Source organism: Macaca nemestrina, chromosome 10 (assembly GCF_043159975.1).
Source record: "Macaca nemestrina isolate mMacNem1 chromosome 10, mMacNem.hap1, whole genome shotgun sequence".
Classification (NCBI taxonomy): domain Eukaryota; kingdom Metazoa; phylum Chordata; class Mammalia; order Primates; family Cercopithecidae; genus Macaca; species Macaca nemestrina.
The window spans coordinates 36,551,109-36,573,462 of NC_092134.1; the positions used below are offsets into that span (position 1 = coordinate 36,551,109).

General features: G+C 36.9%; 1 protein-coding gene across 5 annotated transcripts in view; it reads right to left on the bottom strand.

Annotated features, from left to right (window-relative positions):
• Positions 1 to 22,354, bottom strand: part of LOC105483784 (cilia and flagella associated protein 54) — a 383,346-nt gene that overhangs the window by 272,018 nt on the left and 88,974 nt on the right. For all 5 annotated transcript variants that reach the window (XR_011608938.1, XM_071071285.1, XM_071071284.1 and 2 more), the window contains exons 21-26: positions 22,026 to 22,118; positions 21,607 to 21,792; positions 13,165 to 13,301; positions 9,854 to 10,001; positions 8,017 to 8,172; positions 3,699 to 3,821 (exon numbers count right to left, since the gene is read on the bottom strand). Coding sequence is in view for 4 of the 5 variants with exons in the window: in XM_071071285.1 (XP_070927386.1) it covers positions 3,699 to 3,821; positions 8,017 to 8,172; positions 9,854 to 10,001; positions 13,165 to 13,301; positions 21,607 to 21,792; positions 22,026 to 22,118 (843 nt within the window). In the remaining variant the exon portion in view is untranslated. The remainder of the gene's footprint in view (positions 1 to 3,698; positions 3,822 to 8,016; positions 8,173 to 9,853; positions 10,002 to 13,164; positions 13,302 to 21,606; positions 21,793 to 22,025; positions 22,119 to 22,354) is intronic.

Sequence of the window (22,354 nt, forward strand, 5' to 3'; positions counted from 1 at the left end):
AACCCCAAGACACATAATTGTCAGATTCACCAAGGTTGAAATGAAGGAAAAAATGTTAAGAGCAGACAGAAAGAAAGGTTGGGTTACCAACAAAAGGAAGCCCATCAAACTAACAACGGATCTCTCGACAGAAACCCTATAAGTCAGAAGAGAGTGGGGGACAAATTCAACATTCTTAAAGAAAAGAATTTTCAACCCAGAATTTCATATCCAGCCAAACTAAGCTTCATAAGTGAAGGAGAAATAAAATCCTTTACAGACAAGCAAATGCTGAGAGATTTTGTCACCACTAAGCCTCCCTTACAAGAGCTCCTGAAGGAAGCACTACACATGGAAGGGAACAACCGCTACCAGCCACTGCAAAAATATGCCAAATTGTAAAGACCATTGATGCTATGAAGAAAGTGCATCAAATAACAGGTGAAATAACCAGCTAGCATTATAATGACAGGATCAAATTCACACATAACAATATTAACCTTAAATGTAAATGGGCTAAATGCCCCAATTAAAAGACACAGACTGATAAAATGGATAAAGGGTCAAGACCCATTGGTGTGCTGTATTCAAGAGACCCATCTTACATGCAAAGACACACATAGTCTCAAAATAAAGGGATGGAGGAAGATCTACCAAGCAAACGGAAAGCAAAAAAAAAAAAAACAGCAGGGGTTGCAATCCTGATCTCTGATAAAACTGACTTTAAACCAACAAAGATCAAAAGAGACAAAGAAGGCCATTACATAATGGTAAAGAGATCAGTTCAACAAAATGAGCTAACTATCCTAAATATACATGCACCCAATACAGGAGCACCTAGATTCATAAAGCAAGTTCTTAGAGACCTACAAAGAGACTTAGACTCCCACACAATAATGATGGAAGACGTTAACACCCAACTGTCAATATTAGACAGATCAATGAGAGAGAAAATTAACAAGAATATCAAGGACTTGAATTCATCTCTGCACCATGCAGATCTAATAGACATCTACAGAACTCTCCACCCCAAATCAACAGAATATACATTCTTCTCAGCACCACATCGTACTTATTCTAAAATTGACCACATAATTGGAAGTAAAACACTCCTCAGCAAATGTAAAAGAACAGAAATCACAACAAACTGTCTCTCAGACCACAGTGCAATCAAATTAGAACTCAGGATTAAGAAACTCACTCAAAACCGCACAACTACATGGAAACTGAACAACCTGCTCCCAAGTGACTGCTGGGTAAGTAAAAAAATGAAGGCAGAAATAAATAAGTTCATCGAAAACAATGACAAAAAGGACACAATGTACCAGAATCTCTGGGACACAGTTAAAGCCATGTTTAGAGGGAAATTTATAGTACTAAATGCCCACAGGAGAAAGCAGGAAACATCTAAAATTGATACCCTGACATCACAATCAAAAGAACTAGAGAAGCAAGAGCAAACAAATTAAAAAACTAGAAGACAAGAGATAACTATATACCACTGCTCAATGAAATAAAAGAGGACACAAACAAATGGAAGAACATTCCATGCTCATGGATAGGAAGAATCAACATTGTGAAAATGGCCATACTGCCCAAGGTAATTTATAGATTCAATGCCATCCCCATCAAGCTACCAATGACTTTCTTCACAGAATTGGAAAAAGTTTTATATGAAACCAAAAGAGAGCCCACATACCCAAGACAATCCTAAGCAAAAAGAACAAAGCTAGAGGCATCATGCTACCTGACTTCAAACTATACTACGAAGCTACAGTAACCAAAACAGCATGGTACTGGTACCAAAACAGATACATAGACCAATGGACTCAGAAATAACACCACACATCTACAACCATCTGATCTTTGACAAACCTGACAAAAATAAGCAATGGGGAAAGGATTCCCTATTTAATAAGTGGTTCTGGGAAAACTGGCTAGCCATATGCAGAAAGCTGAAACTGGATCCCTTCCTTACACCTTACACAAATTTAACTCAAGATGGATTAAAGACTTAAATGTAAGACCTAAAACCATAAAAACCCTAGAAGAAAACCTGGCAATACCATTCTGGACATAGGCATAGGCAAATACTTCATGACTAAAACACCAAAAGCAATGGCAACAAAAGCCAAAATAGACAAATTGGATCTAATTAAACTAAAGACCTTCTGCACAGCAAAAGAAACTATCATCAGAGTGAACAGGCAACAAACAGAATGGGAGAAAATTTTTGCAATCTATCCATCTGACAAAGGGCTAATATCTAGAATCTACAAAGAACTTAAACAAATTTACAAGAAAAAAACAACCCCATCAAAAAGTGGGCAAAGGATATGAACAAACACTTCTCAAAAGAAGACATTTATGCAGCCAACAGACATATGAAAAAATGCTCATCATCACTGGTCATCAGAGAAATGCAAATCAAAACCACAATGAGGCCGGGCGCGGTGGCTCAAGCCTGTAATCCCTGCACTTTGGGAGGCCGAGACGGGCGGATCACGAGGTCAGGAGATCGAGACCATCCTGGCTAACATGGTGAAACCCCGTCTCTACTAAAAAAATACAAAAAACTAGCCGGGCGCGGTGGCGGGCGCCTGTAGTCCCGGATACTCGGGAGGCTGAGGCAGGAGAATGGCGTGAACCCGGGAGGCGGAGCTTGCAGTGAGCCGAGATCCGGCCACTGCACTCCAGCCTGGGAGACAGAGCGAGACTCCGTCTCAAAAAAAAAAAAAAACAAAACCACAATGAGATACCATCTCACACCAGTTAGAATGACGATCATTAAAAAGTCAGGAAACAACAGATGCTGGAGAGGATGTGGAGAAATAGAACGCTTTTACACTGTTGGTGGGAGTGTAAATTAGTTCAACCATTGTGGAAGACAGTGTGACAATTCCTCAAGGATATAGAACTAGAAATACCACTTGACCCAGCAATCCCAATACTGGGTATATACCCAAAGGATTAGAAATCATTCTACTATAAAGTCACATGCACATGTATGGTTATTGCAGCACTATTCACAATAGCAAAGACTTGGAACCAACCCAAATGTCCATCAACAATAGACTGGATAAAGAAAATGTGGCACATATACACCATGGAATACTATGCAGCCATAAAAAAAGATGAGTTCATGTCCTTTGCAGGGACATGTATGAAGCTGGAAACCATCATTCTCACCAAAATATCACAAGGACAGAAAACCAAACACCACATGGTCTCACTCATAAGTGGGAGTTGAACAATGAGAACACATTGACACAGGAAGGGGAACATCACACATCGGGGCCTCCTGGTGGGGGGCTGGGGGAGGGATAGCATTAGGAGAAATATCTAATGTAAATGACGAGTTGATGGGTGCAGCAAACCAACATGGCACATGTATACCTATGTAACAAACCTGCACGTTGTGCACATGTATCCTGGAACTTAAAGTATAATAATAATAATAATTTTAAAAATATATATATATATATATACACAAATGCTATTTCAGTAACATCAAATTTTAGTTTGTGAACTAAAGTTTCATCAAAAAGTTCAACAACAGATTGCTATTCTATAATGTTTAACCTCTACATTTGCTTTTGATCTAAAAATGCTTTTGGGGTGCTATTTTTAAACGTGTTCTTATTGTGATTAAAAGTAGACTTTCCAAATCATCATTGCTCCTAAATTTTATAATACTAGATAAAGAATGAGATAAATACCTTTGTTATGTAGAAGATACAACAAGCTATCATGTGCTGTATACTTTCAAAGCTCGCAGTATGTTTCTTCGAGCAGACAATATTTGGTAGTCCTTGCAAAACCACTATACACTTTATCAGGATCTAAAAATTAGAATCACAATGATTTCTGTTTTAAAATGTCATCCTTACTCATTTCATTACAAAATGTTCCATTCAAATCATGCAAGCTTTAAGACATAAAATTTTATTATTATCAATAATTATTGATAAATTGTTTATTAGGTATAAAGGAAAGTACACTGAGATAAAGTTGATACGTTCAATTTTGGGATTAGTCCTTCACCTACAGCAACTTGAAAATTAGTGGAAAGAATAAAATAAAAACACAAATGACTATAAAACAAAGCATATTTTGATAAATATCTTAAAAGATATAGTCAGAATGTTACATGCATTTGAGAAACTATCACATCCAGGTATAGAAGGACCTTGAAAAAGCAGATGGAAGATTATATGGCATATTAAATATTACATAGTGATTCCAGGTACTTGAAGTAATAGTTCCTTTAAAATTAAAACCAAACATTTATACCTCAGGAAATCAATTAATATTGGTGTTTACTTCCTATTCTCCTTGCTTCATATTATATGATCTTAAATTTGATCAAGAGCTAGATGAATAAGTTTAGCTTTTCAAAAGTAGCGCTGAGATTGCATCAATCTATTCATCATTTAGATTAACCCAAAGGACAAATTAATATATGAATGTTGGTTCTTTGGGGGCACATTAATTGCTTCAAGCTCTCATTCTAACAATACTGTTACCATTGTTACGGTACACTCATCTCTAAGATTTTTAAAATTCCTCCCCACCCTAATCACCCTCTCCCACACTACCATATCATACCCCTAAATCATGTGAACACCCTAGTAGTTTTGGAGTTTTCCCGAGGCCCATATAAATATAAATACATATATGTGTATAAAAATATAACGTACCTAGGAGGGTTGGTGTTTTACAAAATGGGATTTGTATATACTTTTCTGAATCGTGTATTTTTTCCTTCAACCATGCCTTTGGTTGTGAACATTTCTCATAAGACATGGTTTCTGGACAACCATGTCTGGTGAGAAATGCTCTAAATCTACAGGTATAGCTCTAATTCATTGTTTCTAATGGCTGCATAATATTATTTGGTGTGGATCAGGCATAATTTACTCAGCCTTTTCCAGGACTTCATGGTGCATATTTTCATGGTTGTACAATCTGGGAGTACTGTTACTTCTCTTTGTCACCAGCTCTTTTGCCAACACCAAGAATGTCACAGTAAATACCCTTTTACATGCTCAGTTGCCAACTATGATTAGCAATCAAGATGCCGGCTTTGAGATGATACCCAGTGAAGATGAGATACCATCCTCCAGAACACAGTATACATTCTAAACCAATGACAGCATGTAGCACTGTGTCCCAGTAGGTTCCGCAGGTCCAGGAACCAAGAGGTGGAACTAGGAGTGGCATTATTTCAACTGGAGGTTTTATTCTATAGGATAAATTACTAACAGAAGAATTGCTGTGTCAGATAAATGTATTTTTAATTTTATTAAAATTTTATTCTATAGGATAAATTACTAACTGAGGGACTATCACATCAAGTATATTTGTTTTTAATCTTGCTTAAAATTAGATTTAATTTAATTTAAAATTACTTTACCAAAATTCAAATGCTTGTAACAATTCACATTTTCCCCATGTATGAATGAGAATGCAATTGTCCCACATCTTCACCAGCAAATCTTTTCAATCCTGCCAGTGATATTCCATTGTTAATTTAATGTGAATTTCTATGAATATTCAGAATTTGAGCATCTTTTCATATATTTCTCACTCACTTGAATTTGCTCTCCTGTGAACTGCTTATTCATATCCTGTGCCTATTTTTCTATTAGGTTATTGTCAGTTTGCAAGACTTTTCGTTATACTTGTATATATATTTGCCCTCTGTCACATTTGGAGATGCTTTTTTCCAAATCTATAAATGTTCTTCTATCTTTGTTAGTGTCCTTTTTGTTGCACATAGGTTCTTTGTTGCAGTCTTGGTTAGAAATGTTTCCCCCCAAACCCTGGACTGCATATGTCATCTCCTAAGATATTTTTTCCTAAAGTTTTTGCTTTATTTTACACTTAAGTCTTTGATAAATCTGGACATTTAGTATATGGTACAAATAGGAGTCAAACTCGATTTTCTCTCAGGTGACCATCCAGGCATTTTACCATCATTTAGTAAAAATGTCCATTCTCTTTCCACTGAATGGGAATGGCAACTCTGTCACATATTACATTCTCATATATATTGAGGCCTATTTCCGGAAACTCCCTTCTGTTCTACTCATCTTTTCCAATTCCAAACAATACAATTCAATTAGAGACTTCTTTCCTAAGACTTCCCATAGCTACAATCCATTCTCTAGCCAAAGGTATCCCGAATCAGTGGGATTCTAGAAAGTAACAGTGGATACTGTAAACTCAGCCAATTGAGCGGCTGCTGTTCCCAATGTGGTATCTTTGCTAAGCTAACACACATTAAAAGGTATGCATTGATATAGCTAATGTTTTCTTTTCTATCCTAGTTCCCATTAACACTGGACAGATAAAAGTATGCATTTCAAGTCTTGTCCCAAGACAATGAATGTTCTTATAAATTCTGACACAATTTTATGTGAAAGGATATAAACTTTCTGGACATTCCTCAAAACAAAACATTGGGCCACTATATCAATGACATCATGTTGATCAGACTTAATGATCAAGAAATGTCAAGTACATTGAAGACCTTGATAAACACCTTCCAATGGGTAGAAATAGACCCAATGATGATTCAGAGGGCTGCCACATTAAATATCTGGGGGAGGCTGGGATACCCCCTCCAAAGTAGGTCTGACATCTGGCATCTCTCACCTTTAAAAAGAAAGACCATGCCAGGTCAGCACCTTTGGATTTTGGAGGAACCATACTCCACCCTTGAGAAAACTGCTCCATCTATTTACAACTGACCCAGAAGGCTGTCAACTATGAGTCTAGATTTTGGACTCTGGGGCCAGATCTCCAGCAGCTGTCGAGAATGTAGGAGAAGGAGACACACTTATGCTCCGTAGAGTCCCTCCAAGGTGAATCTTTTTTAAGTTACTCAAGCTGTCTAGTTAGTATTCCCAATCAAGTACTAAAAATTTTTGGACTTTGTGTGAGTTCACTCACATCTTCTAGGATGACAAAAATTGTCTCAGTGATGATGATCATGATGCTGACGATGACAGTGACAATGATGGCGATAACTTTCTGCAAGTCTCAGCAGCAAAATCTTATATCTCTCATTACTTCCCCGTAGTAAGCCGAATTCTAAGATGGTCCCCAGGATTCTTCCCCCTGGTGTACATGCCCTGTATGATTCCTTCCCCTTGAGTGTGAACAGGGCTCCTGAATGTGATGAGCTCATCAGTCTCATGATTACATTACCCTAGATAAGGCTCCTCACAGCATACTGGAGGAGACTCTCCTACAGCCTTGAAAAGGCAAAGTGCCATGATGTGGAAAGGTCATGTGGCAAGGAATTAGTAGTTGGCCTTTAGGAGCTAAGGACCTCCTATGTAAAACCTCAAGGAAATGAATTCTCTCAATAACAGTGAACTCAGAAAAGGACCTCCAGCCTCAGATGAAATCACAGCCCTGGCCAACACTTTGATTTCAACCTCGTAAGACCCTAAACAGAAGACTCAGCTAATCTATATCCAACCTCTTAACCCACAGAAACTATGAGATCATAAATGAGTGTCCTTTCAAGCCACTAAATCCATGGTGATAAGTTAAGAAACATAAAAACTCTACAATCCCTTCAGCCAGGTCTCAGCTACCCTTTTTCCATAAATCCTAACTCCTCCATCACCAACACACCTGGTATTTTGTCTTGGGTCTTCCATCACATTTTTCCCCAGATGATGGATTTAACAACATCCCTTGAATAAATATTGTTGTTTCTGACACTACAAGAACATAAAAATTAAAATAACTTTAAAACTCTAGAAAGGTAAATTGCCAATATTTAAGTATGGACAGGAACAAGGACGAATATTTTCAGAGAAATCCATTTTGTGTCCTTATCTGTATTTGCCCAGACATAGAATTTATTAAAGTGTTTTTCAGTTAACTCCTAAAATTTCATAATACTGGTTCCTGACCTATTTGCCCTTTATAAAAGATACATGGCTTTTCTTTTCTAAAATGAATTGTTAAGTTGCTGTTATAAAGATTCCCTTCTCTTGGGGAGAGGAATACCCTTACCTGTACAACAGGTACCAAAACAATATTGTGATAGATTATGGGAGCAAGAAGGCCATAACACTGAGTCACAGCTTGAAGCGCATAGCTGCAATCATTTAGGAAGTTGCTAAGTTCCAATGCCACTAATACTCTCTCACATTCAATCAGTCTGGCAACCTGTAAAGAAACAGGCATTGTTACTCAGATTCAACATAGGTGCTTAGCTTATGTGTCTCTAAAGAGAAGAAAGGGTAGAAAATGTGATCCTTCTGGCTAAAAATAACATGAGTTTTTGTATTTTAGAAAAATCTAAATTCAGAAACAACTCTAACTCTCCAATAATGCTACCTATAGATAGCACGATCTTAGAATTAAACTTCAGAATTTTTCATGAAACAATACAAGTACCATGACAGAAACCAGTTTTTTTATCGATAAGCTAAAAAGTTGGCTATATTTTTATATTTTAAAAAATCTAGTTTTCAAAAATATAAATTATAATAACAATTAAAATATATAAAATCTCTATAATATTGCCCCCGTTTGATTAACAGGTTCTCATTTCCATTTTTGATTTGAAAGAAAACGGTAAATTTTCAGTAAACCAAGCTAACCTCCTATTCTGCTTCTGCTAATTATACTTTGCTACTTAAATTTAAATGATAGTAAAATGTAACGTTAAGGTTTTGAGAGTAAATGCCACTTAAAAAGAATAGTAATCCTTTCTTACTCCTCTTTTTCCTTTCCTAGGGAAAGATTTCTTATTTCTCTCTCTCTCTCTCTCTCTCTCTCTCTATATATATATATATACATTCAAGATTATGTACAAAGAAACTGTCTGAGTGGTAACCAGAAATTTCCATATAATCAGTTTTTACTAAAATGGTAGTCTAGCATTCCGGAATTCATTGAAGTACTTGAAAATTGTCTTTGTTTTCAGACTGAATACGCTGAAAGAAGAAGCTGAAGGCAATTTAGTAGGAACAGGTTGATGACGGTTGTGAGTACTTGGGCTCTACAGGACAGTGAACTTGTCTTGGGCAAAGAATCATTTTTTTCACTTTTATATCCCCAGAAACTGGCATAGTCCCATGTAACAATGTCTTGGTTAATTAATTAATTAGTTAATGGATGGGTAGGAAATAGCAACTGTAAAAAACATAGACAGCTAAAGCCTCCATACTTAAAGAAGGAAAGAGAGAAAGAAAAGTGAACTTTGAGCAGGAATGAAAAAAAAATAATGTAGGATCATTACTAAATGCAAGAGCATTATAGAGTTGCAGATGTACATACAGCAATGTTCATAACCACACTGAGAATCTATCAATAGGAGACAGGTTACATTCCTGCCTCCATGAAGACAATATTATAATTGAAAATAATGTGACAGATTGATATATACCAGCATGAAAATATGTGCAAGATATATTATAAAAGTGTTAAAAAGGCAAGTTGCAGAATAGCAAGTAGATCATAATCCCATTTTCCTAAATAATAATAACAGATTTGTCTAGGTATATGTTCTTAGAGAAATTATATGAAAGCAAAATTGTTATATTCTTAGAGGTAATAAGATTACAATGGGTTTCACTTTATATGTTACATATTTTTGAATGTCTGAAATATATAGTATTTTTGTATACCGGGGGGAAAGAAATAAATTGAAAAGAAGAGAAAGAGCATGAACTCCGGTCTGTGAAACTTATATGAAATATCACATAAAGTCGCATAATCAGACAATGTCCTTTCAGTCCATTCACCAAACAAGCTATGCAATCACTCAAAAAACATGGCCTTAAAACATCAAGAAAATAATACAGTGAATCTGACATGTTTTTAGTCACTTTAATTCACTTACTTGTTGAGATGGGAAAATCTCATTGCCTTTAATATTATCACAGAAAAGATTTTCTTCTTTAATTTTGATGTCACTTATTACAAAAATATTTCTAAGAAAAAGGTACAATAGGATTGAAGAAGTCTCTGCCAAAATATCTGAATGTAATCTGCAATATGAAGTAAATGGCAGGTATAAATATAAAATGATTTAGCAGGTCAACTTGTCTTTTTACATTGATTTGTTTTCAGCAGCTACACAATGATCCCAAAAAAGCAACAAAAATATTTAGAATAGCTACTCTTGCACAGACAAATTCACAACTAAGAAAATTAAACTACTGAAATATTATGTCACAGATACATAAAATTAATTAGTGGCAATTTTTGGGGTTCTAATACATAAAGTTATTTTTTATCAAGATAACAAAATCAGTATAGATTTTCAGAAGGTTGAGAAATAGGTCCAATGTTTCAATTAATGCATTTCCTGAAAATGAGGGTCATTTATATCAAGCTCAGCCTTGGTTAAAAAGAGAATCTTAATAACTCTTAGATTATTTCTAATTATCTTTTCTAAATTGCAGTTGACAGAGCCAACCATTGGCAAAGCTGTGAAATCTGCAAAGTCTTCCTTGTGTCCAGTATTCCACCCCTTGCCCTTAGCCTTCCTTGGTGACAAACCCTCCCTCTTAAGCTTCGCGCTTAACTACTCACAATACCCCCATCCCTATAAAACAGGAAAGTGCTGATATCATTAATTCACACTGGAAGATGATCCCTTTCACCACTATGTTAAACTTTAAAATTATCTTTACCAGGAAGATTTTAGGTCTCCCACGATTGCGACTCATACTAAACTTGCTCTTTGACCTTCAGCACCTTGACACGTGCAATTAGTCCAAGTTGTCACCCCCTGGCTCCATTTCCTTCTCTACCCAGCTCGGACGCTGGTCAGTCTTTTCAATAATAATCTTTCTAGCAGGTTAGGTTCTGTCACCTCTTTATTTTGTGCAATAATCAATTTGCCTGACCTTGCATAGATGTCACTGTCCAATTTTTCTCTCTCTCTGACAACGATCACTTACTGATTCTGCTCACTCATTCTTTCTTTCATTCATGCTAGCAATTGCTGAATGCCTACTATGTACAAGACACTGTTCTAGACCCTCGGGTATAAAGATGAATCAAATAGGGTCTTTAACACCAAGGAGCTGGGCTTCAGTACAAATTCATGTTCAATTACATCAACTGAGTCATTACTGCATCTCAACAACACTTCCATTTATCCCTGATGTCTCCTTGTTGACATTCCCCACAAAAAAAATATTTCTAAATCCTTTGTTCTTTCCACCCATGAGCTCTTATGTCCACCAGGCTCTGCCACCATAGTGTTATCATCACCTACATTTTCTTCTTCAGTGTCCCCCTCTCTACTGGCTGCCTTCTCTCCACACTCCACAATTCTTTCCTTCAGCCTGCCTCCCCACTAAGCTTCTGCCTGCTCTCCTCCTCTTTACCACCAAACTTCACATGAGTAGTCTTTGCTTGTTCGGATGTTTCATTTTCTTTTTTTCCTTAGCCAATTGCAAAATGGTTTCTGGCCTATCATGCTACAAAAGTGGCTCTCTGGAATTCACCAATGGCCTCCTAATTGCCAACTCTTCTTCATTTGTGTTCTACTCAACCCTCTCTGTGGCATTTTATTGAGCAGCTGCTCTGCCTGACCTGGCGCTGATATTTAATATCGCTGGTCAGTCCCTCTTTGGTGATACTTTCACTTTCTCTAGCAATGCACTTTCTTGGACTTTCATTTTCTGGACAGCTTCTTTTCAATATCTTTCCTTGGTTCCATCTTCTACTTCTGCTCCCTAAATATTAAGCAATGCCTAGGGTTCAATTCCCGCCTTCTGTCTTTTCTGTTAAACAGTCGTTTCCTGGGAGATACCATTCATTTTCAAGACATTGATGATGAACTCAATGGACAATTTGCCTTGATGCTCTCTTGAGTGTCAGCACTAGGTAAATAAACCTACTAGCATCTCATATTCACAAAGGCGTCCTGATGGAAAAACCAAACTCAAAATATTCTAAATCAAATTAATTATCTTCCTCCAAGAACTTGTTCTACCTCTCATATCCCCTTAGTAAATGTCACAGACTTCCCAGTCAGTTAACAGTAGAAATCCCAGTCACTTTTCACTTTCTCTCTTATCCCCACAAGTCACATATAAGTCCTGTCTCTTCCTCCTCTAAAATGCCTCTGAAATCCATCCCCCCATAGCACATAGCATCCTTGTACATAGAAAATGCTAAGTCTGCATTTGTTTAATTGAATGGAATTATCAATGTCTTGCCTGAATCAATATTTGCATATTTAAGCTCATTATTTTTGACTGAGGAATGAAGGGTTTTGTCTCCTTGTTTTAAAACTTTCAGGCATTAACAGCCAGGTGAGGGAGATTCTTGTTGCTTTTGAATTTGTTACTGAGACCGACTGAAATTACACTAAAGCTCATTTCTGAGTCTGCTTCAAAACTTTGTTCTTTTAAGGAAAATGGCAGTGAAGACAAATGATAGTAATTCTATATGGCTTCTACTGGCCTATTTGCAGTTGCCAATGGTGTAATCCTGGGAGCCTCTTCTAGCAAAGGAAAAGCCTTCTTAACCTAACAGTCAACCTGTCAGACCATAACCTTAACCCCAATTTGACCTTTCTCTAGTACAGAAGTTCCCAATGCACATTTGTGTTTTAGGATATAACTGGTATTACTTTGGTTTGTAGTTGGTATTTTTATTTCATAACCTTCAACCTTAGGCCTCCAGTGTTTTTGCTGACTCTAGAAAGAAAGTTTCTCAGCCAGGCATGGTGGCTTATGCCTGTAATCTCGGCACTTTGGGAGGCTGAGGTGGGCAGATCACTTGAGGCCAGGAGTTCGAGACCAGCCTGGCCAACATGGCAAAACCCCATCTCTACTAAAAATACAAAAATTAGCAGGGCGTGGTGGTGCACATCTGTAATCCCAGCTACTCGGGAGGCTGAGGCATGAGAATCTCCTCAGCCCAGGAGGCGGAGGTTGCAGTGAGCCAAGATCATGCCACTGTACTCCAGCCTGGGCAACAGAGTGAGTGAGTATTAAAAAAAAAAAAAAAGTAAGTAAGTTTCTAACAAGCACATGAGACCTTGCAATGTATACTTTTATTACAATAGTTATTAGAAATCATTTTATATGGACTATCTGAACATGAAATAAAAAATAATCCCAGGCTTCACATCCAGCATCTATATTTTGAATAAGCAAATTAATATTTTAGAAGGATATTTCTAATTACCTTCTCTGTGTAATAGTAATTATATTGCTTAAACAAATAACAGATTGTTCATCCTGAAGTGGCGAAGCAACAAAATAATCCCAAACTGGTGAGAAAACTTTCTTAGCCAATTCATAGTTACCAACTTGATAGGCAACCTATAACAAAAAGCACACATTTATGTAATAGTTTTATTTGTGAATGAATGTTTTAAACAATAATTCTTAAAATGTACAATATATGACAGCATTTTATAAGGTGCGATCACACACTCATTTCAGATACAATTATTCACATTTGCTGTTCTATTCTATAGTACCATAGTCAGGTAATGGCCACTGGCAAGGGAGACAGACACATTTTTGAAAACTCTTTTATTTCTAAATTGCATGGAAATTTGAAACTCTGTAAGGATGTTTCAAATCCTCATAAGCAAAACAAAGATCACATCTGAGCCAAATTAATTTCATTTCCATCTATCTCAGCAGTGCACTCCATTTATTACAGATACTGTTATAATGAACAATCTGTTCCAAGAGAAACAATCAGATTTCCCAAGCCCAATATATGAAAAATACTTTATTCTTTTCTGGTTCTGACTGACACTTTCAGAGCTTTGTGCAACAAAAAGTTCATGAGCTGAAAAGAGTATGGAATAAAACAGAGAAATTTCCCAAGAAGACAATATATGTTTTAAGTTTAACAAATTTAACTTTGGACAAAATTAATAATTTTACTTGTGAAGCCTGGAAGCTCAAAGAAAAAAACTGACTTACTTATTTTTATGGTAGAATATATTTCTTTAAAGACGTTCCTAAAAAGCACTCCATTTAAATATGTAAGTAACAATACAAAATCTCAGCAAATGAGTTCTACACTGCTTCAAATCCTTTATGGAAACAGCTAAGGTATAAAGTATAAATGCATTCATGGAATGAAGTGAATGACAAGTTACTAGAATATTCTCCACTTCAGGGAATAACTTAGAGGGCCAGAATTTTTCAAATCTGCCAATGAATACTCATGATCTCCAACCAGTAAGCTTTTATGAAGTTTCTAGTCTGTGTTAGGCACTGTAGAGATAGACTCTTCAAAGTTTAGATAGAGATGGTATCCGACTCTATGAAACTGGAATTAGGTTAAAGGCATAAAACCCATAACATCACAGAAAAACTACAAAGAATAACATAATTGCAGAGGCTTTAGAAAAGGAGATATGAAGACTTCAAGGAAAACGCAGGGCTTGAGTTGAACCCTAAGGCAGAGATAAGATTCCGATTGGCACAGTTAAAACAGAATCTGCAAAAGGTCCAGTAATGGAAATGACTCTAAAGTACACTTAGGAGAGACTGGAGAGGCAGGTCAGAGTTTGGGAAAAAAAAAAAAAAAAAGTAGACATTTCATCCCTGCAAGGTCTGAGACGAAAAACAAATGAAAAAAAAAAAAAAAAAAAAAACAAGTGGGTAATATGATTGGACAAGTTCAAGTGGGACATGATTTCAGAAGGCCTTGAAAATCAGGTGGAAGAATTTAAAGCTGTCAAGTACTGGACTAAGCACTTTATGTGCATTGCTGTATTTATTCTTCATCAAAGTTCTACAAAGTGAGCTCTATTGCCATCCCTATTTATGAATGAGGAAACTAGAACATTGAAAAGTAGAATAATTTGTACAGAGCCTGACAGTCAGTAAAAATATGAGTCGCTTTTTTGGGCTACATTAATCAAATGACACAGCTGTACTAAGTGGTCACTGAAATATAAATATATATATAATTAAAATATATAATTATTAAGGTTTATCAAGGAAAGCAATAATAGATGATGTGTAAGAGTGTTGGTGAAACTATAATTTAACTGTTCTTTTCTTGTAAAAAGTATCCTTTTTAAAATAATGTTATCTGTTCAATTAGTTAACATTGCAAAACAAGAAAAGATACCGTGATAAAACTAAGGTTTATAAAATCATGAGGTTTTGTGAGGTTTCTTTAACAGAGGAGTGCCATGATATAAGCATGTTCAAAAATGGTTAATCTGGTCCTGGTAGTGATGTGCAGAACAGATTTTAGAGGAGCTGAATTAAAATGAGAAAGAAGCACTAAAAGACGAATGAAATAATGAAGTACAGTAGGTACCTCCTCTTTGATGCCTGACCTTGGCTTGACTTCCAGAATTCCACTCTTGGTTTTCCTTTTACTTCTTTTCCTCGACCTCTTTATATTGGTATGCCCCAGGGTTCACTCTTTGAACTGCTCCTCTTTTCTGTCTACCCTCATTTCTTGTTGATACCACTTAGTCCCATAGTTTTGTCACCCTCAAATCCCTCTCCTGCCCAGACCCCTTCCCCAAATTCCAGATTCATACATCTAACTGACTACTCAACAATTCTCTCCATATACACTAAACACCTTACCTCAACATGCCTTGAACTGAACTGATCTCCCACTCCCCCGAACCTCCACCACCCACAGCCTTCCCCAACTCAGTTGATGTCAACTCTGCCCTTTCAATTGGTCAGATAATACCTTAGGGTCATCTTTTATTTTTCTCTTTATGGACTCCTGTTAGCTCCTCCTTCAAAACATGTCCAGACACTGACTACTTCTCACCACATCAACTACTACCACACTGGCCAAGCCACCTTCACCTCTCACTGGGTTACAGTAGTGGATAGTGTCGCCACTCTACCCACTTATGGTCTATTTTCAATGTAGCAGCCAGGGTGAACCTTTAAAAACAGGAGTCACATTACATCATACCACTACTCCAAACTGCCCAATCGCTGTCCACTTCACTCAAGTCAAAAGCCAAAGTCCCTGTAATGCCCTGGAAGTCTTTTCATGATCTGCTCTCCAGCTACCCAGTCACCTCTTAGCTCTTTGACCTCTCCTTTTACTCTCCATGGGTCCCTCTGCTCCAGCCACACAAGCCTCCTGCTGTTTATCAAGCATACCAGGTACACTTCTGAAAACCTTAGGGCTTTTGCTCTAGCTGTTCGTTCTGCAAATGCTCTTCTCCCAGAGAGCCATTCCCTCATCTCCTTCAAGTCTCTGCTTAAATCTCACCTTCCTTGATCACCCTCTTTAGTATTGTAATCTACCTTCCATTCACCCACTTCACATTTCTAATTCGTTTTACATACTCCACTTGGTTTTTCCATAGCATTCATTATCTTCTGAAATACTAGATAATTCACTTGTTTACTGTGGGCATTGTTTATTACCTGTCTCCTACCATGGCATTCTGTTCATGTTGCTTGGAACAGCAGTTCTCAAAGCATGGTCCCTGGGCCATCAGCGTCACCCAGGAACTTGTTAGAAATGCAAATTCCCAGACCCAAACTCAGGTCTAGTCAATCATAAACTCTGGCAGTGGGACCCAGCAATCTACTTAACCAGTACTCCAAGTCATTCCTATGTGCACTTAAGTTTTAGAGTCACTAACCTGGGCAACGCCTGGCACAGAGTAAGCCCTCAGATAATGTGTCGAATTAATTTAAAAATCCTCTTTTCCTGATAATATCCCTCTACCCACAGAGAAGGACACCCAGCAGTTGTACTAGACTATAACAGGGTTGACAGGGCCAGAGTGAGTGCCTGACTCAAGCTGGGTGTTTTAGAGACTCCCCTGCAAAGCAAGATGGGCCCCCATCCAAAGTTTGGTTCTGATGTTAAGATTGATGACACTCCACACAGCAGGAAAATTTGAGAGAAAGTATATTACTTATACAAGGGACTTCTTGGGAAAGCTTGACAGGCACAAGCCTGTCTGGACTGGCTTGGGCAAGGCAGAGGGAGAAAGCAGGTTGGGCCTTCATAGAAGTTGAGAGATAGGACTGGGGAAAGTCCATGCTGACTAGAAGGTTTAAATTTCCTGCTGCCACAAAATGAGAAGGTGAGCTCATAGGCCTTCTTATCATCCTGCCTAGATGTGGGGCCAAAGGCAAAAAGAAGGGCAAGGTTTAAAAACAAGTCATGGCCAGGTGCTGTGACTCATGCCTGTAATCTCAGCATTTTGGGAGGCCAATGTGGGCAGATCACCTGAGGTCAGGAGTTCGAGACCAGCCTTAGGTCTGGGAAGTGGGGGAATGGAAGATAGGTTACAACATTAAATAGGGTGATCAAGGAAGGTGAGATTTAAGCAGAAACTTAAAGAAGATGATGGAATGGCTCTCTGGGGTAAGAGCATTTGCAGAAGGAACAGCTAGAGCAAAAGACCTAAGGTTTTCAACCAACATGATGAAATCTATCTCTTCTAAAAATACAAAAATTAGCCAGGTGTGGTGGCACATGCCTGTAATCCCAGCTACAAAGGAGGCTGAGGCAGAACTGCTTGACCTCGGGAGGCGGAGGTTGCAGTGAGCCACAATCGCACCACCGCACTCCAGCCTGGGCAACAGAGTGAGACTCCATCTCAAAGAAAAATAAATAAATAAATAATAAAAATAAGTCAATAAAAAATAAAAACAAGTCACAAGTCAGCTGTCAAACACCAAAAATGAGATCAGGGCATTCCAGCCTTGGCAACAGAGTAAGATCATCTCAAAAAAAAAAAAAAAAAAAAGGAGAGATCAGACTCTTTATTATGCTAGTTGGGCCAATTACATTCTCTTTCCCAGGAATTTGGAGCCACAATTAGAGGCCAGTCAGCTGATCTCCGTTTATAGCTGAAATTGAATAATATATAAAAACTCAGGAACTGCCATCTTTCCTCCAAAGATGGAGCAGTAATGAAAGCCAGTGTTTAGAGAAAAATACAAGAAAGCAGACATATAGGGAGAACCAGAAGTATGAGACCTAGAGCTGCCTGGACTTTGCTACATTCCCAGGGCCTAGCTGCATTACCCAAGCTGAGCTGGTTCCATGACTTGCAATCAGGGTTTTAACTGAAACCATAAGTCAGAATTATCTAAACAAGTATTACTGTCATCATAATGACATTGATTTAAAAAAAAAAAACATATTTCAAAGGATGAAGTGATGACATCTAGCATATAACCTGGCACAAGATAAACATTGACTAAATGATTCATCCATAAATATATGAGTGGAAAGAGTGGTAATATTCAGATAGAGGATGAGAGGGTAAAGAAGAGTTAAAACTCTTTTTTTTGTTGTTGTTGTTGTTTTTAAGACAGGGTCTCGCTCTGTCACCCAGGCTGAAATGCAGTGGCATGATCTTGGCTCACTGCAACCTCCACCTCCTGGGCCCAAGTAATCCTCCTGCCTCAGCCTCCTAAGTAGCTGGGATTACAGGTGCATGCCACCACGTCTGGCTAATTTTCGTATTTTTAATAGAGACAGGGTTTCACCATGTTGCCCAGGCTGGTCTTGTACTCCTGAGCTCAAGCAATCTGCCTCCCTCAGCTTCCCGACGTGCTGGGATTACAGGCGTGAGCCACCATGCTGAGCCTTTTTATTTGAATAAAAAATAAAATAGACAAAAGACAAATCATTATTAATAAAAGGGGTTTTGATTAATAATGGGTTTTAATGAATTCACATACAAAGTGGGAGTCATGTGAACTTCATTTTCCCTTCACCTGCCACCATCGTGATTGCTGACAAAGCATTCATGTTCCAACATCAAACTCTACTGCCAACACAGATCATGAAGACCTGCTGATTAACACCAACACAGGGAGAGAATAAAAAGGAAATTGAGAGAGGAAGAGGTAAAGACAGTGAAAGGGAGGGAAGAGGGTTAAAGAGAAGAGGAGCCCTCTAAGGAGCAGAGGGTCACTTAACAGATTGGAGAGATGCAGGCTCTAGAAGACTTGGTACACGTTAGGTGTCCAATATGTGACTTCCTGGAACCTGGACAGAGCAGTCGAAAGGCATGAGCCAAGTGTCAGGCTTGACATCTGCCACCTGAGCAACCTTGGGTACATTTCTTAACCTCCCTGAGATACCCTTTTAGGGATACAGTGGGTTTGGCAGAGGAAGGATTAAATTAATCTGTTCCCTCAACTATAAAATAAAAGTAATCATACCACCTCATGGAGTTATTATAATAAGTGGAATAATAAATTTTAAGTGCCTGGTATACAGTAGTTTTTCAATAAATGATATTCCTCCTTTCCTTATCTCAGTAAGCCATTGTGCCCACTCACTACTTGATTTAGTAGTTCAACAATTCACTAGAATATGGTGTTTTGTCTTACATCCATTTTACAGATAGGAAAATTGAGACCAAACAATTTGTCTAAAATTAGTCTCCAAGGTCAAGATCAGAATCCTGCTCACAGATTTCTACTCTTCTACATTTATATCATATTTTCTAGTCATTTTCTACTTAACGAGGAGGAATAAAAAGAAATAGTCTAAAAAGAAGAGAAAATAGACACAGAAAATATATAATTCAAAAAGTTTCCTCAAAAAAAATTTCCAGATACACTAAACTAATAGCCTCCCACATTTAGGGAAAGCCTAGTGCAGATTCACTTGATTGTATTAATACTTACAGAATAATGCTGAGTAAAAAGTACAACCTAAAGTCCCAAAAGCCAAGTTAATCACAGGCACTTAGTGGAATGTCTCCATGTTTTGCTATCAAATATTTATAATACTATGTTTTAAAGAAAAAGAACTGTCCTGAAACTAGAAACTAGCCACTCTCATGAAAATTAGATTGCACTTACAAAATAGAGGTACATTAACTTGCTGAAACTTAAAAATTTACACTTAAGTTGTAAATTAAGGAGGTTTAATAAGTGAGAAAGCTTTGCTTTAGCCACAACATTATAAGACAGAATACGCATAAACTATCATAAATAAACTACAGAACTGCAAATATAGTGTCAGTAAAGAAACACAGGTCATTACTTCATGACACTTCTCATTATCCCAGCAGTATAGCTCTGACTTAGTTTTATTAACTTTCAATGAAAGTTCTGCCAAATTAAGCCCAAGAGTCAAACCACTCCCTGGAGAAAAATTAGGCCTTGATGAAATATTCAGTTCCTCACAATAACTCCATCATTGCAAATTAGGGAATATATTAGATTCCAAAGATATCAAAACATCAGAAAACCATGAGCCAGTATGACACGCTAAACCAATACTAGACAAATCCTAGTAATTCTCTCAATTTAATTTTCTTTGAAAAATATGACATAAAATGCCACTAAGATCTTAGCTTATAATACTAATCAACTATTAAAAGAAAAATAGAATAGAAATATGACAAAATTTAGAAAAGCCATCAGCCTACAGCCAACAATAGGCTTAAAATTAGATACTTGAGACCTAGGTCAATGAGTCACTCTTCCTAGCATCCTCTTCACTGGTGACATGTTTTAAGTCAGGCAACAACTACTTTGACAAAAAACATTAATTCATGAGCATATCCCTAACTAAAAACAATACTATTTATTCAGTGCCTACTGTGCAATAAGTGCTACCATTAAATATTTGCCAGGCATAATTCCATTTAATACTCATTATACCTCTGGGAAGTAGCTACTACTGCTACTCCTGCTTCACAGATGAAAATTACTTGTCCACTATCACATGGCTAGTGTGAAGAGCTGGAATTTGAACTCAGGTCTCTCTGCCTCTACTGATCCAGAAGTTTTACTTTTATAAATTTACCCTAAGAAATTAATCATGGATGTAGGTAAAGATTTACTAACAAAGTTGAGCATCATAGCTTTGTTTATAACAGCAAAAGACTGGAAAGTATCTAGATGTTTAATTAGCAAACTATTATATATCCATAAGATTCAATACCATGGAACCATTAAAAATTATGTTTTGGAAGAATACTTAATGGAATAGAGAAATGTCAATTATATGTTAAGTGAAAATATCAGGATGTAAAATAATATGTATACTATGATTTAAATTATACATTGTACATAAATTCATATACACATGTGTGCATATATATATATACTCATAAGCTAGATAAATAGATAGGCAGATAGATACACAAAAAAAAAAGGATATCTCTGGAATAAGGTTTCTCAATCTTGACACCACTGACATTTTATGCTGGATAATTATTTGCTATGGGGGCTATCCTGTACATTGCAGGGTGTTTATCAGCCTCCCTGGCCTCTACTCACTAGATGCCACTAGCACCCCTCTAGTTTGTGACAACTGAAAATTTCTCCAGACATTGACAAAATTGCCCCAGGGGAAGAACTCTGCTACTCTGAATGATAGGATAACAGATAACATTTATTTTCCTCTTTATGCATTTCAGTATTTTCCAGCATTTCTAAAATTAATATATATGTGTTACATTTGTAATCCAGGGAAAAAAATGTTATTGTCAAAAAGCAAATTTACTAGGAAGAGAAGGAATGATTCATATTTTATGAGACAAAACTGTAGCAATGGAAAATATGTGTTATAGGAGCTGTAGAATATCTGCTGTGATTTTTATTTCTATCAGAAATTACCTCATAACTGCTTAATGGAAAAAGACATAGTGGAAAAAATAGCAGAAATCTCTTCTACCTGTGTCAGGAACATCCGAGCAGTAATAGTAGAAAGAGGTGGATAAACCAGAATTGGTTTAGTTGTCTCCCCAATAGCACCACCGACAAGCTTTCCACTGCTAGAATAGGCAGCAACTGCAAATACATACTTTTCATTGGTTTCCAAACCTTTCACTTCAAAAATGCTTTTACCATCAGCTGGTATCTATTAAGAAAAATATATTTCAAGTTATACATGGAAAATTAAAATAACATGACTTTTAAAATACAATTAAGTAAATCTTCTATTTAAATAAAAAAACCTTTCTTTCACTGTTGGATTTTAGTTATGATTCAAGTGGAACTTAGAGAGATTCACCAAAACAATGACTTCATTAAAAAATGTAATTATCATTAATAAGGCTTCAGTAAGATTTCCTGACATTTAATTTGACGTACCGCTTCTCCTGAATTTGGGAGATGATTATTGTTTAGCCGTACTTTTCCATAACTTCCTTCTGCTTTGCAACCCAAAACGCAGTACCAGGAGACCTGCCGAGGAGAAAAATGAGCCTGTTTAAGGCATTCTTTTACATCAATGTAGCAAAAAAATACTTTTCTAAATAAGAATGTAATGATTCAAGTTTTAAAACATGAAATCAAAGTTTACAAATATACTTAGGTTTAATCTTTAAAGAGTACAAGTAACCTTAGCTAGTTTACTGAGACAAGACTAAAATATTATTCATTATTAATTATTTTAACCACCATTAATTGAACAGTTCCTA